The sequence below is a fragment of the Dendropsophus ebraccatus genome, chromosome 4 (genome assembly GCF_027789765.1).
Source record: "Dendropsophus ebraccatus isolate aDenEbr1 chromosome 4, aDenEbr1.pat, whole genome shotgun sequence".
In the NCBI taxonomy this organism is placed as follows: Eukaryota; Metazoa; Chordata; class Amphibia; order Anura; family Hylidae; genus Dendropsophus; species Dendropsophus ebraccatus.
In genome coordinates this window covers 39,814,072-39,830,755 of record NC_091457.1, presented here as the reverse complement: position 1 = coordinate 39,830,755, position 16,684 = coordinate 39,814,072, and the positions used below count along the sequence as shown (strand labels likewise).

The following is a 16,684-nucleotide window of genomic DNA, read 5'->3' as shown; positions in this document are numbered from 1 at the left end:
GTCTCCAGCGTGGGCGGGGTTTTGCTGCTCAGTTCCAAGCTGCAAGTGAATGGAGCTTAATTGCAAACCGCACCTGAACTGGAGACAAGAGTCGTGTTGTCTCGGAAAGAAAGTGGCCATGTTTTTGTAGCGCTGGATAACCCCTTTAAGGCTGTAACAGATTACTTTCAGAGACTGTAACAGATTACTTTCAAAGACTAGTAAATATATAAAGTGGCCAGATCCTCAGTATTTTATATGGTTGTAAGAGGAGTCCAATGACCTATGGGTGGCTACTAGTTAATAAATGAACAGAATATATCATAAGTTGTTATAAGTCCTTTAGCATTATGAAAAGTAATCTATAGTAGTAATACAATAAATAGTAGACTTAAAGGACAAGTGCCATAAAAAACTTTTTCCCAGTGATTGAAGCACATTACAAAGTTATATAACTCTGTATCTGCCTCCCTTCCCTGTCTTTTCCCCCCTCCACCCCCCACCAGGAAGTGTCCTGACTCACACAGACCTAATTACTGTCGTCACCGTCACCAAGCTCTTCTCTCAGCTCCTTCCCCTGTTACACTAGCCTCCCCCCTCCCCTGCCTTGTCAGGTGACAGGCTTGCTCAGCTCCCATTGGCTGAACAACTGCAAGCCATCACTTGTCACATCTCACTTGCTTATCTTCCCTCTGACTGACTCCAGCACATAGGCAGCTCCCCCCTCCCCTCATCCCCTCTCTCCTGCTGCTGTGGACTCAGTGAAGATGTCATGTCACTAGAGAAGATAAGCTGAGGAAGCAGAGTCACCTGACAAGGAGGGGGAGGCTGGTGTAACGGACCTAGAGCAGCCCTCCTGCTGATGACTCATCCTCACAAGAAGGAGCTGCCTGGTGACAGTGAGGACAGTCATCAGGTCTGTGTGAGTCAGGACACTTCCTGGTGGGGGGAGGAGGGGGGAAAAGGCAGGGAAGGGAGGCAGATAGGTGATTGAAGCACATTACAGAGTTATATAACTTTGTAATGTGCTTCAATTACTGGGAAAAAGGTTTTCATGGCACTTGTCCTTTAATAATAGCGGACGTGGATGGGAGTTGTTAAAATATTATTTATTTGCACTTGTAAATTTAAGTGCAGACATTTTGTTTGGAAAATGCACAGGATATCTGCCACCCTAAAGGAAAAATACCCTGAAGCAGACTAAAGAGACTAGTGATGAGCGAATACTGTTCGATCGAATAGTGAGATATTCGAATACTCGATATTCGTACGAATATCCCGCGAATATTCGATAAATATTCGATAAGTGTTCAAATCCCCCAGCTTCCTGTTTCACCCTCCAAATGGTCAAATAGATGTTTTTACTTGTTCCCATAGACTTTAATGGGGTCGAATATTTGATCGAATATTTGCGGGATATTCATACGAATATCGAATATCTCACTATTCGCTCATCACTAGTAGTGACTGTGTTTTCAAGTAGGAATACATAAAACCGTTCTGTATATGCAGCCTTCTGGAATACAGTACATCACTGACCTCCTGACCCACCATTAGAGCCCCCTATACTCACGTGATCCCGCCGGGTCCTGCTTCTGGAGATGGTCGGGTCACGGAGATATCGGCGCCCGAAGCCCGACGCGCGCGCTCCTCAGATGAGTCCAACGCTCATAGAGAATGATGGAGCGCTGGACTCTCCTGTCATTCTCTATGAGTGTTGGACTCACTTTCATTTAGTGCACAGCACCGTCTGCTGCCACCAGGGCAGCCATCAGGAATTTCGGGACCCCATACAGCTGAAGTGTCTGGGCCCCCCATTAACAAAAACAAATCTGAGGCATATCTTTGATTGATGTCACTGGAGCGGTGTTCAGAGGCAGATGCCACTGGAAGATTGGGTTGCTTTAGACATGTCCCATGCCAGCTGATTTCCATGCACAAGCCCTATTATTTAAAAAAAAAAAAAAAAAAAACACGGTAACCCAATCTCCCGACAGCATATACATCTGCACACCACCCTGAAGACGTCAAGTTTGTGATAGGTACCCTTTAATGGGGTAGTGCGGTGCTAAACATTTATTCACTAAATAACACACATTACAAAGTTATACAACATTGTAATGTATGTTATGTATGTGAATGGCCCCCTTCCCCGTGTTCCCCTCACCCACACTAGACCCGGAAGTGTGGTGCATTATACTCACCTGATTCGTGTCGACCCCCGGCGGCAATCTTGGGTTGAACACGTCATCTGCAGGAAGCCGGCCTTGGACTGATAATTGGAGGAAGGCTGGAGCAGTCAGGCTAGCCTTCTAAAGATGATGGGATCGAGCCAAGATGGCGGCCGGGGGTCGACAGTGATTCGGTAATGCACCACACTTCCGGGTCTAGCGTGGGTCGGGGGAACACGGGAAAAGGGGCCATTCACATACATAACATACATTACAATGTTGTATAACTTTGTAATGTGTGTTATTTAGTGAATAAATGTTTAGCACTGCACTACTTAAAGAGGACCTGTCACCCCCCGTGCCGGGGTGACAGGCTCCCAACCCCCCGTTAGAGCCCCCTATACTCACCTAATCCCGTCGGGTCCCGCTTCTGGAGATGGTCAGGTGACTGAGATCTCAGCTGCCGCAGCCCGGCGCGCGCGCTAAGAGATGAGTCCAACACTTGGACTGAGTCCGGCGCTCCGTCATTCTCTATGAGTGTTGGACTCATCTCTCAGCACGCGCCGGGCTGCAGCGGCTGAGATCTCCGTCACCCGAACGGATCCAGAAGCGGGACCCGGCGGGATTAGGTTAGTATAGGGGGCTCTAACGGGGGGTCGGGAGCCTGTCACCCCGGCACGGGGGTGACAGGTTCCCTTTAAGGCTGTGCTGACCGTTCATATGTTTGGGAACGGCGAGAGAGATAGCAATCATCTATCTAATCACAGTTACTTATGATGTATGACTACCTTTAAAAAAATACATATAGGGAGAGATTTATCAAACTGGTGTAAAGTGAACCTGGCTCAGTTGCCCCTAGCAACCAATCAGATTCCACTTTTTATTCCTCACAAACTCTTTGGAAAATGATTACTAGAGGCAACTGAGAAAATTCAACGGCCCTGATTTATGCAGAAAATAGGTTGTACTTGAATGAATGGAATCCTGGCTGGAGCGTATACACACAGTATACACTCCAGCCAGGGTTCCAACCGGCCGCACAAAAAACTGACATGTCACATTTTCTGCAACCCCTATTCATATGCAGGCTCTGGCCGCATACTCCATTGTGTGAAGCCGTGAATTGGGATGCGGGTGTACACTGATGTGCCCGCATTCGAATTCACCAGAAATGAAGATCATCCGGCCAGTACTGCACTACTGGCCGGGATGATCTTCAGTAACACTGGGCGTTCTGTGAGCCAGCTGGTTCACAGAATGGCCGGTGTTATACCATGTGTGAACATGGCCTAACACTGATTCTGTTTTCATGTGCACTCTTTGTATAACACACTCCTTTGCTCCTTCTTGTGTATACACATACTGTATATTAGAACCATCATACACACACACAACACACATACACATGTATACATTACATACATCATATACACCCAACACATGCTGTATCCATTACATACATTACATACACCCAACACATGCAGTATACCTTACAGCCACACTTTACACAGATATAAGCACACACACACACACACACACACACACACACAGCCATACACAAGTATACACCAATATACTTACTGTGAACAGCAGGAAGCTACAGGGGGTCCATGAGGTCTCAGCTTCAGCTCTTCTCCTCACAGCCGGCTCTGGGCCCCTCCCCCTCCCCCTCCTCCTCCTCTCTTGTCCCGGCATCATAGAGAGCAGGAAGCCGCAGAGAAAACAGTGAGTGTGCGGGGGAGGGGCCCGGGGGAGTGAGGAGGGGGCCCTGCTTGCACCTCCCTGTCACCCATCTTTCCTGTCTCTTTATAGTACGATTACTGTATAGAGACAGTGAGCAGGCTGACAGGAAGGTGCAGTGTGCGGTACAGCTGTCAGGAGCCTCTGTGCAGGAAGGCTGGATGGCCGGGCCGCCAATACAGAATTACTTAGTTTCCAGAGTACCCCGGGGGTTATCCGGCATTAGAAAAACATGGCCACTGTCTTCCAGATATAACACAACTCCTGTCTCAATTCAGGCGTGGTTTGTAATTAAAGTGACAATGTCACCTCGTTTTTGCATTCTGACATCTCTACACAGGTGTAAAGGGTAAATTTAGCGTTTTTCATACCTTATTTCATATCATACGTCATGATGTTCAAGTAAAAAGTGTCCTTTTATCAACTGCAGATAACTGCATGGGCGTGGCTTTGCGATATTAGCACCACTTAGCCCAGCCCACAACTGCACCGTTGGCCCCGCCCCTCGCTGGCCATTGGAACAGGCTGGTCGACGAGGGGGTGGGGCCAACGGTGCTGTTGTGGGCGTGGCTAAGTGGCGCTAATGCCACTATGCCACACCCACTTAATACAATCTGCAGTTGATAAAAGATCACTTTTTACTTGAACAAACACCATGACGTATGATATGAAATAAGGTATGAAAAACGCTAAATTTACCCTTGTACACCTGTGTAGAGATGTCAAAAGGCACTAAGGGGGTGACAGTGTCACTTTAAGCTCCATTCACTTCAATAGAACTGAGTTGCAAAACTTGCACATAAACTGGAGGCAAGAGCCGTGTTGTCTCTGCAGAAAGTGGCCATGTTTTTAATATGCTTTCAAGGGGTAGTTCACCCCCAAAAAATTTTTCTTTCAAATGAACTGGTGCCACAAAGTGCCAGAGATTTGTAACTTTGGAGAGCAGGAGAGGTTTTCTGTGGGGTTTTGCTACTGCTCTGAAAAGTTCCTGTCATGGAAAGAGGCGCCAACAGAGAGCACAGCGTCAGACTGTAAATAATAAACTGCTTCCTGCAGGGCATACAGCAACCTGTAAGTACTGGAAGGCTTAAGATTTTTTTGTTTTTTAATAAAAGTTCATTACAAATCTTTGGCACTTTCTGGCACCAGTGGATTTAAAAAAAATAAATTGGTGATCTACCCCTTTAAGTAGGCTCACATGTGCTTGTTGTGGTATTATAAAGAGAGATAAGTGAATTTACAGTAGGAATCATGAATTGTGCTGTACTTATCTGCATTCTGCTCATCACGCTGCTTAGCTCCGTGCCGCTCGTCCCCAGGTGCTGGGAAAAGATTGATCCAGTTCTGGGAAACTTCTCCCAGTTTCCCAGGATTGGATCCATTTTTTCCCAGCACCCGGAGAGGAATGGCACGGAGCGGAGCACACTTCAAAGCCCACAGCCTGATAAGCAGAATGCACATAGGTGTACCTGTCACTTTAATAAACTTTTGACAAGTCCTAGAGACATGTCATACATTTTGATTGGTCAGTTTCGGAGTTTTCAGACCCCGACCAATAACTAGGGAAGTGTTTCTCATTCTGCTCCCTGTCTTTGCATTTTGTGATTATGTGGTTTAGATAAGGGAAAGAACATGCTTGGTGGGCCCTTCATCTGGTTCTATTAACCAATTGTTTGGGGTCTGAACACTCAGTCCCATCCTATAAAAACTTTTGATATGTTTCTGTTACTTATCAAAAGTTTTTTTTTTTTTTTAATGACGGTACAGTATTATTTATTAGTAGTATGTTTTAGTAGTAGGGGTTGTGGGGTTTGTCTGAACCCTATGGTTAATAGGTTGTGCATGTATATTATCTCCTATCCTGAGAACTATTGGGGCAGATTAGTTGATGTTGATGTCATATATAACACATAATAATGCATAGTTAAAAGTAGAAATGAGGGAACTTTTGAGTTCGGGTTCCATCTCAACTGAACCAAAACAAATCGCATTATAATAGAAGATTGAAGCTATATTAGTGGTAGTATTACAGAGTATAACTTGAAAGGCAGCACAAGCTATGATACAGAAAAAAAGGGAAAATTTCACAGTGCCAAAAATGTTAATCCATTTAACTTTCACAATATCTGTCAATGGCCGCGGTCATCCCTCCACGCTCCTGCTCCTCTCCTCTGCTGTTGGCGCACGTGTGTCTGCTGGAGCAGTCATTTTCTATGGACGTTGGACTCATCTCTGGTTATTAGGATAACACACGCGCAGGGCTGCCGACGGTGATCTTCTGGCGGTGGGACCGGGTCCTAGAGCGGGACTCTATGTTAGGGTATAGTTTATGGGGCTCCACGTGTGTGTGTGTGTGTGGGGGGGTGATGTTCTGCAGGTCAGGGGTGTGTGGCTGTGATATTCTGCAGGCCAGGGGTGTGTGGATGTGATGTTCTGCAGGTCAGGGGTGTGTGGGTGCGATGTTCTGCAGGTCAGGGGTGTGTGGGTGTGATGTTCTGTAGGTCAGGGGTGCGTGGGTGCGTGGGTGCACTGTTATGAGATGTTCTGCAGGTCAGGGGTGTGTGGGTGTGATGTTCTGCAGGTCAGGGGTGTGTAGGTGCACTGTTATGCAATGTTCTGCAGGGTCAGGGATGTGTGAGTGCACTGTAATGCGATGTTCTGCAGGGTCAGGGGTGTGTGAGTGCACTGTTATGCGATGTTCTGCAGGGTCAGGGGTGTGTGAGTGCACTGTTATGCGATGTTCTGCTCTGTACTCTCACCTCTCTCCTCTGATGTCACCACTGACCTCTCTGACCTCTGAATAGCACTCTCAATAGCTCCCTTGCTGAGGAATCCTCTGTTTCTTAAGTTTCCTAAAATCGCCTGGACTACTGATTTCTGAAAAAATAAAATAAAAAATCACGACAGTGACTCTTAAACAATCCTTGCTGTACCCCACTAAATGAATCTGCACTGATATATAATAACCCCCCCCCCCAGACACACATCGAAATTCCAAGTCCTCTGTCACCACGGTCCCTATAAAAGCAGACAGCCTATATTATGCCAGTTATCCTGGTGCTGTTCACAAGCAATGCAGCACTGTGACCCCTGTACTTACGGCACTACTTTCAGGTTTTATATTCCATTACAGTTTAAAGGGTTTGTCCAGTGAGCAGAAGGCTTTAGCCTTTAGACATAAGGGGTAGGGCTAAGTTGCAGTCATTGCGTGCAAGCGAAACATGCAAGCATGATGTTCAATAGCTGCACATTGTCTCCTAAATATTGGATATACTGTGTAGCTATTTGACATCGCATGCAGGCATAGTTTCCCCCAACAACCACGTCTTGGAAAGAAGGGAGGAGAAAAAAAAGCTTCATCACTGGCAAGCAGAAGGCTTTAGCTGTCTTCTGCTCGCTGGACAACCCCTTTAAAATTTCCCTTCAATAATGAATCTTTATCCTACCTGTGATGTACATTTACGTCATTTGCAAACACACTTGCCAGTGCCTAGCAGTGTTAACAGTATTTGGTCTAACACCTGCTGTTTCAACCTACAATAATAAGCACGTGAGGATAATGTCTCATAGAGGCATCACAATGTAGCTCAAGGAGTAATTTCAGTGTAGGTACTGTCATAGGTGGCATTAACATTGAGGCTTGGATGTCACTGCTTATTAATAAATTATTATACATTAGTCATGTTTTTGCAAAAGACACCTAGTACTTTAGAAGCTTAGAAGAACAATGGTAATCATGAATTATTATTAACTATAAAGATTTCCTTTAGGTTAAAACCACAGTTTATAACACTCTATGCTCTAATGTGACATGTCTTAAAAATGGGACCACTCATGAGGTAAAAGTGGAGTGTCCAAAAATTGAGGAAATTACATGTGCAAATAATAATCCACCTGTGAAGATTTATGACCAAAATGGATGCTGCTTTCACTTTGAGTGTTTATGTAAGTACCTCTATATAACTATGACTAATAATAAGTTATATTATGTGCAAACCCTGGCCCTTTAGGGTGGAAACCAGAATCTAATGGGGCCATGTGTAATGAAGAAACTAGGAACAAACAAAGCTGAGCAATGAGAGACTTAACTAGCCTAGTTTGCCAGCATTTTTCTGGTCCTATAAGTGTAGTTTAAAAGGGGTATTACAGTGTCCCACAATACTTTTTATAATGCTGGGACTGCAGACAAAAAATATATATCTTTACTTTCCCCCAGACCCCCAAATCCAAGGTTCTTCTAAAGCTCCTGTTTGGATCCTTCCATCCATTCCATTGATGCTTGTCTTTCTGTCTAAGTCTCAAACGAGAGGTTGGAGAAGGACCCTTTTCTTTTTTCTTTTCTCTATAACCCAGCATTAAATAAGTTTTTGTGAGACAGTCTTACATTCTAAATGGAAAGAGTGAAAGGGAAGGTCCTGCGCCTGTCAGGGTTTGGGGATTACGATCACTATGGAAAACAGAGGCCTTTACTAGACCACCATATCAGCCATAGTGCCTCTGCTGATTTAGCAGCAGAGCACCGATGTAAACTGAACCAATGCTATGCAAAAGCATTGCATTAACCAGTATAAGCATTCTAATGATTGCCTATCACCATCCAGTACAGGGGTGAGAGTTGGGTTCTCGGGATAAACTGTTATTTTAACAGTCTACTCAGGAGAATTACCCAGATCCTACTCTTTATAGAAGCCTACAGACCCAACCTGACAGCTGGGAATCTGTATTCTGCTGGATGTTAGAAGTGCCTAGTGCTTTCTAGGCAGTGATAAAGTTAGTTTGTTTACATATGTAAACATTTGTAAAAAAAAAATAAAATGAATACATGCATACATGCCTTAATCATTTATAGATATTATGGGGTTTTGCTAGAAAAAAGGACTGATGAGCTATCCACATCAGGGTGTACCCTGAATCAGTTACTAATGAGCTATCCTATATGTAGCTTATTAGACCACTTTGCCAGGAAAACCCATTTGAAAGTATACAAATTAGTTTCATATTAGCCACACCAGAGTCTCCTCCAAATAGAAATGTCACCTTTATCTAGGCAGCTGTTTTGGGGTTCTTGTTTATCATCATTACAAAGCATGAGTCCGGCAGGTGAGCCCTTCGGAAGTATTAGTGGGGAATGACTCCCATTAAGAATAAAGTGCAAGAACTTCAAAACAGCTGTCTATAGATAGGTAACTTATTGGAGGATTTAACATAAGACAGTTTTCTTTCTTCTGAAGAAGAGCTAATCCTTTTTAACCCCTTTTTAACTGTATGTCCTCGCGCCGGTGGGGGAGTTCAGAGCGGGGCAGCGCGGCAACCCTGCTCTGAACCGCCGCAGTCCTGGGTGCGGCATACAGCAGCCAAAAGCAATAAAACATTGATCTCATCGATCTATGCATTATAACTATACTGCATAGATCTCTATGAGAGATCAGTGTGCATATACTAGAAGTCCCCCAGGGGGGCTTCTAGTATATGTATAAAAAAAAGAAAAAGTTGTATTATTAATAAATAATCCCCTACCCTAATAAAAGTTTGAATCACCCCCTTTTCCCATTTTATAAATAAACATAAATAAGTAAATAAATAAACATTTTGCATCTTCGCAATCAAGGTTCCGAAAGTACAGATCATGGCGCACAAAATGACACCTCACACAGCCCCATAGACCGAGGGATAAAAGCGCTATAAGCCTGGAAATAGAGCAAGGAACATTTACTTTCTGTAAAAGGTTGTTTTTTTTTGCGAGCCATCAACAAGGCCAACAAGGCATAAAAACAAAGCCCCCTCCCCCAAAGAAAACTAATTGCAGGTTTTTTTTTTTTTTTTTTCAATTTCACCCCGCATATAACTTTTTTCTGGTTTCGCAGCATATTTTATGCAAAAATTTAGCCTATCATTGCAAAGTACAATAAGTGGCGCAAAAATAAGGGCTCATGTGGATCTGTAGGTGTAAAAATGCAAGTGCTATGGCCTTTTAAGCACAAGGAGGAAAAAACGAAAATGCAAAAACAAAAATCAACCCACTCCAGAAGGGGTTAAACCCATGCAGCTTTGCCTGAAAGTCTCTATACACCACTGTTTTCATTGAACTAGGCATTAAATTTAATATGTATTTATTTGTATTTTCAGATTGCGTTGGGTCAAAAGGAGAAATAAAAAATGTGAGTATTCTAAGATGGTAAGTCATCAAGAGACTTACAGAAATATTTCAAGGTTTTTCAAAGTATAGACTAGAGCTTTATCTCAAAGCATTATCGTCATGATGCCATTTACAATTAGTTATTGTCATTGTTAAGTCTTCAAGTATACTTGTTTCAAATTATTAAAAAACAAACAAACAGTGCATAGTTTGTTAGATAAACCCTTCCAAACAGTGAGAAGGTAATTTTGCAAGTAGTTCATACATGCATACAAACATACACACATACACAAACTAACTTCCTTTACCTTAGTTCTCTGACCAATCACAGCACATACTCCTTTTTGCTATGCCATGACATAATGCTACAGAAATTGCACTAAAAAAGTTGGCACTGTACTGGGCTAATTTTTTACAAATTGTTTGTTCACTGCTGTATATGTTATGTGGTGGTAGAAGAGATTACTTATGCACTAGGTTTGAACAGTGCTATGAGCAGAAATGAAAGAAGCAGCAGCATCTGGGCAAGGTAAGTGTTACACTAAGCACTAAGCTGCTACTGTATGTCTTGGAGGTAAGTATACTGTATATGGAGTGTATATCTATTGATGTGTACATGTGAGCAAGTAGAATAAGCCTATTATATGCAAATGATTAGACTTGTTAGATTCTGTTGAGTGTTCGTTGTGTAAATGTCACTTTTCTGGCTGGAGGGAAAACAGGAGGGTGTTATTTGGTGGGGTTAGCTTCCTCCCAAAAATTCCGGTTGCTGCGCCGGCTAATTAAGCCTCTAAATGCAGCTGTCAAACCTGACAGCTGCATTTAGAGGCTTTGCTCGCACGTCCCTGGTGTCTAGTGGGGCGGATCCATGCTTCTGGCCGGGCTGGGCCTGCAGCAGGCCAGTGCAATGTATCACCGATCTGATGGATCTTTGTTGTGTATATACACAGCATTGATCTCTATGAGAGATCAGTGCTGTGTATATACAAGTCCCCCAGGGGCACTTCCAGTTAAAGTAAATATAAAAGTAAAAATGTTTTTTTATTAATAAAAAATCCCCTCCCCTAATAAAAGTCCAAATCACCCCCCTTTTCCCATTTTATTAATATAAATAAACAAATAAATAAACATATTTATTATTGCTGCGCGCATAATGATCTCGCACGGTAAACAGCATAAGCGCAAATAAATTCCAAAGTGCAAAATTGTGCATTTTTGGTCGCATCAAATCCAGAAAAATGTAATAAAAAGCAATCAAAAAGTTGCATATGCGCAATCAAGGTACCGATAGAAAGTACATGTCATGGCGCAAAAAATGACACCTCACAAAGCCCCATAGACCACAGGATAAAAGCGCTATAAGCCTGGGATTTGTTAACAATGGTTTGAATTTTTTACAAGCCATCAAATAAAATAAAAGTTATACATGTTGTATATCGTTGTAATCGTAACGACTTGAGGAACATGCATAACAAGTCAGTTTTACCCCAGGGCGAACGGCGTAAACATGAAACTCCCTGAAATAAAAACAACTTCCTTTTTTTTTTCAATTTGACAGCGCAAATGATTTTTTTCCGGTTTCGCAGCATATTTTATGGGAAAATAAAGCCTGTCATTGCAAATTACAATTGGTGGCGCAAAAAATAAGGGCTCATGTGGGTCTCTAGGTGAAAAAGTGCAAGTGCTATGGACTTTTAAACATAAAGTGAAAAAAGCAAAAGTGCAAAAACAAAAATTGGCTTTTACCTTAACCCCTTAAGGACCGGGCCAATTTAGATTTTTGCGTTTTCGTTTTTTCCTCCTTGTGCATTAAAGGCCATAGCACTTGCATTTTTCCACCTAGAAACCCATATGAGCCCTTATTTTTTGCGTCACTAATTGTACTTTGCAATGACAGGCTGAATTTTTGCATAAAGTACACTGCGAAACCAGAAAAAAATTCAAAGTGTGGTGAAATTGAAAAAAAAAATGCATTTTGTTTATTTGGGGGAAATGTGTTTTTACGCCATTCGCCCTGGGGTAAAATTGACTTGTTATGCATGTTCCTCAAGTCGTTACGATTAAAACGATATATAACATGTATAACTTATATTGTATCGGATGGCCTGTAAAAAATTCAAACCATTGTCAACAAATATACGTCACTTAAAACCGCTCCATTCCCAGGCTTATAGCGCTTTTATACTTTGGTCTATGGGGCTGTGTCAGGTGTCATTCTTTGCGCCATGATGTGTTCTTTCTATCGGTACCTTGATTGCGCATATACGACTTTTTGATCGCTTTTTATTACAATTTTTCTGGATTTGATGCGACCAAAGATGCGCAATTTTGCACTTTGTGATTTTTTTGCGCTTACGCCGTTCACCGTACGTGATCAGGAATGTGATTAATTAATAGTTCGGGCGATTACGCACGCGGCAATAGCAAACATGTTTGTTTATTTATTTATTTGTTTACTTTTATTTATAACCTGGGAAAAGGGGGGTGATTCAGACTTTTATTAGGGGAGGGGGCTTTTTATTGACAACAACACTATATATTTTTTTTTTACACTTATACTAGAAGCCCCCCTGGGGGACTTCTAGTATATACACTGTGATCTCTCATTGAGATCTCTGCAGCATAGATATGCTGCAGAGATCCATGAGATCGGCACTCGTTTGCCTTCGGCTGCTGCAGCCGGAAGTAAACGAGTGCCGAGTCGGGGACGACGCCATCTTGGAGCGGTCCCCGGCCGGCTTCAGAAACGGAGATCGCTCCTCCGGGATAACATCCCGGAGGAGCGATCTCCGCCACTAGACACCAGGGAGACGCTGGATCCGGTAATCGGATGCAGCTGTCATGTTTGACAGCTGCATCTGATTACTGTATTAGCGGGCACGGTGATCGGACCGTGCCCGCTAATACCTACGGTCCCGGGCTACAAGCGGCACCCGGGACCGCCGCGGTTCAAAGCGGGGTCGCCGTGCGGCCCCGCTCTGAACGCCCTTACCGGCAATAGGGCGTACCTATACGCCCTTTGTCTTTAAGGGGTTAAATGTGTGGTGGGGACCCTTGTAAGTAATAATGAATCCAGCATTAATAGCAGCTGCTGCAGAAAATCTTTGGAAGTGGACTTTATGTGGCAGAAGGACAGCAAGAGGAGGCAGAATAGAGGGACGACAGAGCTAATGTTGTAGATTATCACAGGCACATAAAGGCACATCACAGACAGATGGTAGATGGCACAGGTACACCTCCATAGACACAGGCACACACTCCACAGACACAAGCACACACTCCACAGACACAGGCACACACTCCACAGACACAGGCACACCTCCACAGACACAAGCACACCTCCACAGACACAGGCACACACTCCACTGACACAGGCACACCTCCACAGACACAGGCACACCTCCACTGACCCAGGCAGAGACTCCACAGACACAGGCACACACTCCACCGACACAGGCACACCTCCACAGGCAAACACTCCACTGACACAGGCACACACTCCACTGACACAGGCACACCTCCACAGACACAGGCACACCTCCACTGACCCAGGCATAGACTCCACAGACACAGGCACACACTCCACTGACACAGGCACACCTCCACAGGCAAACACTCCACTGACACAGGCACACACTCCACATACACAGGCACACACTCCACAGACACAGGCACACACTCCACAGACACAGGCACACACTCCACAGGCACACACTCCACAGACACAGGCACACACTCCACAGACACAGGCACACACTCCACAGACACAGGCACACACTCCACAGACACAGGCACACCTCCACAGGCACACACTCCACTGACACAGGCACACACTCCACTGACACAGGCACACCTCCACAGGCACACACTCCACAGACACAGGCACACACTCCACATACACAGGCACACACTCCACATACACAGACACACACTCCACAGACACAGGCACACACTCCACATACACAGGCACACACTCCACTGACACAGGCACACACTCCACTGACAAAGGTACACCTCCAAAGGCACACACTCCACAGACACAGGCACACCGCCACAGACACAGGCACACACTCCACAGACACAGGCACACACTCCACAGACACAGGCACACCTCCACAGACACAGGCACACACTCCACTAACATAGGCACACACTCCACTGACATAGGCACACACTCCACTGACACAGGCACACCTCCACAGACACAAGCAAACCTCCACAGACACAGGCACACACTCCACAGACACAGGCACACACTCCACAGACACAGGCACACCTCCACAGACACAGGCACACACTCCACTGACACAGGCACACACTCCACTGACACAGGCACACGCTCCACAGGCACACACTCCACTGACACAGGCACACACTCCACATACACAGGCACACACTCCACATACACAGACACACACTCCACAGACACAGGCACACACTCCACATACACAGGCACACACTCCACTGACACAGGCACACACTCCACTGACAAAGGTACACCTCCAAAGGCACACACTCCACAGACACAGGCACACCGCCACAGACACAGGCACACACTCCACAGACACAGGCACACACTCCACAGACACAGGCACACCTCCACAGACACAGGCACACACTCCACTAACATAGGCACACACTCCACTGACATAGGCACACACTCCACTGACACAGGCACACCTCCACAGACACAAGCAAACCTCCACAGACACAGGCACACACTCCACAGACACAGGCACACACTCCACAGACACAGGCACACCTCCACAGACACAGGCACACACTCCACTGACACAGGCACACACTCCACTGACACAGGCACACGCTCCACATACACAGAAACATCTCCACTGACACAGGCACACGCTTCACATACACAGACACATCTCCACTGACACAGGCACACACTCCACAGACACAGTGGCCGACAAATAGCTTCAGTACAAAAGTCCTGAATGGCTAACCAGGGACATTGCAAGGCTAACCAGGGCACGAGCCCCCTGATGTGACGGGCCCTGTAGCAGCCCCTTTTGCTGCTACGGTGGTAGTTCTGCCCCTGCATCAGCCACTGTTGCTGGTGGTGGTGTTACACTATAGACAGGTAGGTCTAGTCAGTACAGAACTACCCTACACTTTGTGAATGGTAAAGTGACAAGCCCATGCTACTTGTATAACATCATTAATCCAGTCATTGTGGCTTTGCTTGAACAACACAGGCCTAATACCATTTTCATAGACTGGTGAGAAACTAAAGGAAAGGGGGATATGGGGAGAGACTGTAGTGCTATGGAAATACAGCAGTAGATAAATTAGTATTGGCTCAAGGTACAGCTGCCTATAACTTTATAGGTGATTAGATAAGAGGCAGATGACTACTAAATATGATCAGAAATTGCAAGCCTAAAGGACATAAAAGGAAAGTTTCAATTCGCTATTGAGAAGAATTTGTTTTAATTTAATTAGGATGAGGTACATTCTCTAGAATAAGACCCACGGATAGAACAGCGCTGTCATGAAGAAGCCAGTACCGTGGTCCGTTTTTTGAACCGTGGCCCGGTTACTGTGTACTGCGCCATTCTATCCACAGGTACCAGGTCGGGGCTGAAGCACAGCAGGCGGGCCAGGCCACCCCCAGTGGGAGGAAACGTCCTTTAAATAATTTAAAAAAAAACGCATAGGGTCCCCCCTATTTTTATAAACAGCCGGGTTAAAAACCAAACTACAGCAGCCTGGTAACACCAGGGTGGGAAGACCCATTGGTTTAGGCCCTCCCCAGCCTAAATCTTACCAGCCTGCTGCCGCCCGGTCCAGGAGCGCCAATTTTGACGCTCCGGGACCACTGGCACCCGGCTCTTCCCAGTACCCCTGGTGGCATTGGGTACTGGGGTAATAATAGGGGGTTAGTGTTAGCCATTTTATACCGGCTAACACTAGGCCCCAACTTAGTAATGGATTCTGTCTATTAGACGGCTTCCACTACTAAGTCTATAAAGTAAAGAAATAAAGACAAGACACAAGTTAAAAAATTTTTTTATTCAAATAAAAACACCCCCACACCCCTCATTGACCATTTTATTAAAAAACAACAACAAACAACCGCTGGTCATCGACGTAGCCCACGGAATCCGACGGAATCCCCAGGATACCGATATCTGAAAAAAAAAAAGGGAGAAACACTCAAAAAACACACAAACAGGAGCACAACACCCATCATTGTGAGCGGTGTTGTGCACCTTACAGTATGCAGCTTCTTTACAGATCGCTGCTTACAGTCTGGCCCCCAAGGGGTTAAGGGAGGATGTATTGCATCCCCCTTAACCCCTTGGGGGCCAGACTGATGTCAGACTGCACCCATCCCAGCAAGGAAGGGGTTAAGTGACCCCCCTTCCTTGCTGGGAGGGGTGCAGTGCTGGGGAGGGGGTGGGGAGAGCTGTATACTCACCCCGATGTTGTCTCTTCGCTGGTCCGCAGCACAATGAAGTCACTGTGCTGCGGACCCGCTAATTATATGTGCGCTCAGCCGATCAGCCAATCAGCTGAGCACACATATAATTCTAAATGTTTCTTCTAATAATGTTATTGTGATAACATAATTAGAAGAAACATTTGATGTTTTAATTAAAGTAAAGTGATGACTAGTACAGAAAGCTCTTTTGCC

At 45.0% G+C, this 16,684-nt stretch overlaps 1 protein-coding gene across 1 annotated transcript in view; it reads left to right on the top strand.

Moving 5' to 3' along the window:
* LOC138789263 (mucin-2-like) overlaps window positions 1-16,684 on the top strand; it is a 100,809-nt gene that overhangs the window by 65,624 nt on the left and 18,501 nt on the right. Inside the window, exons 16-17 of the mRNA XM_069967864.1 lie at window positions 7,661-7,835; window positions 10,017-10,048. Coding sequence (XP_069823965.1) covers window positions 7,661-7,835; window positions 10,017-10,048 — 207 coding nt within the window. The remainder of the gene's footprint in view (window positions 1-7,660; window positions 7,836-10,016; window positions 10,049-16,684) is intronic.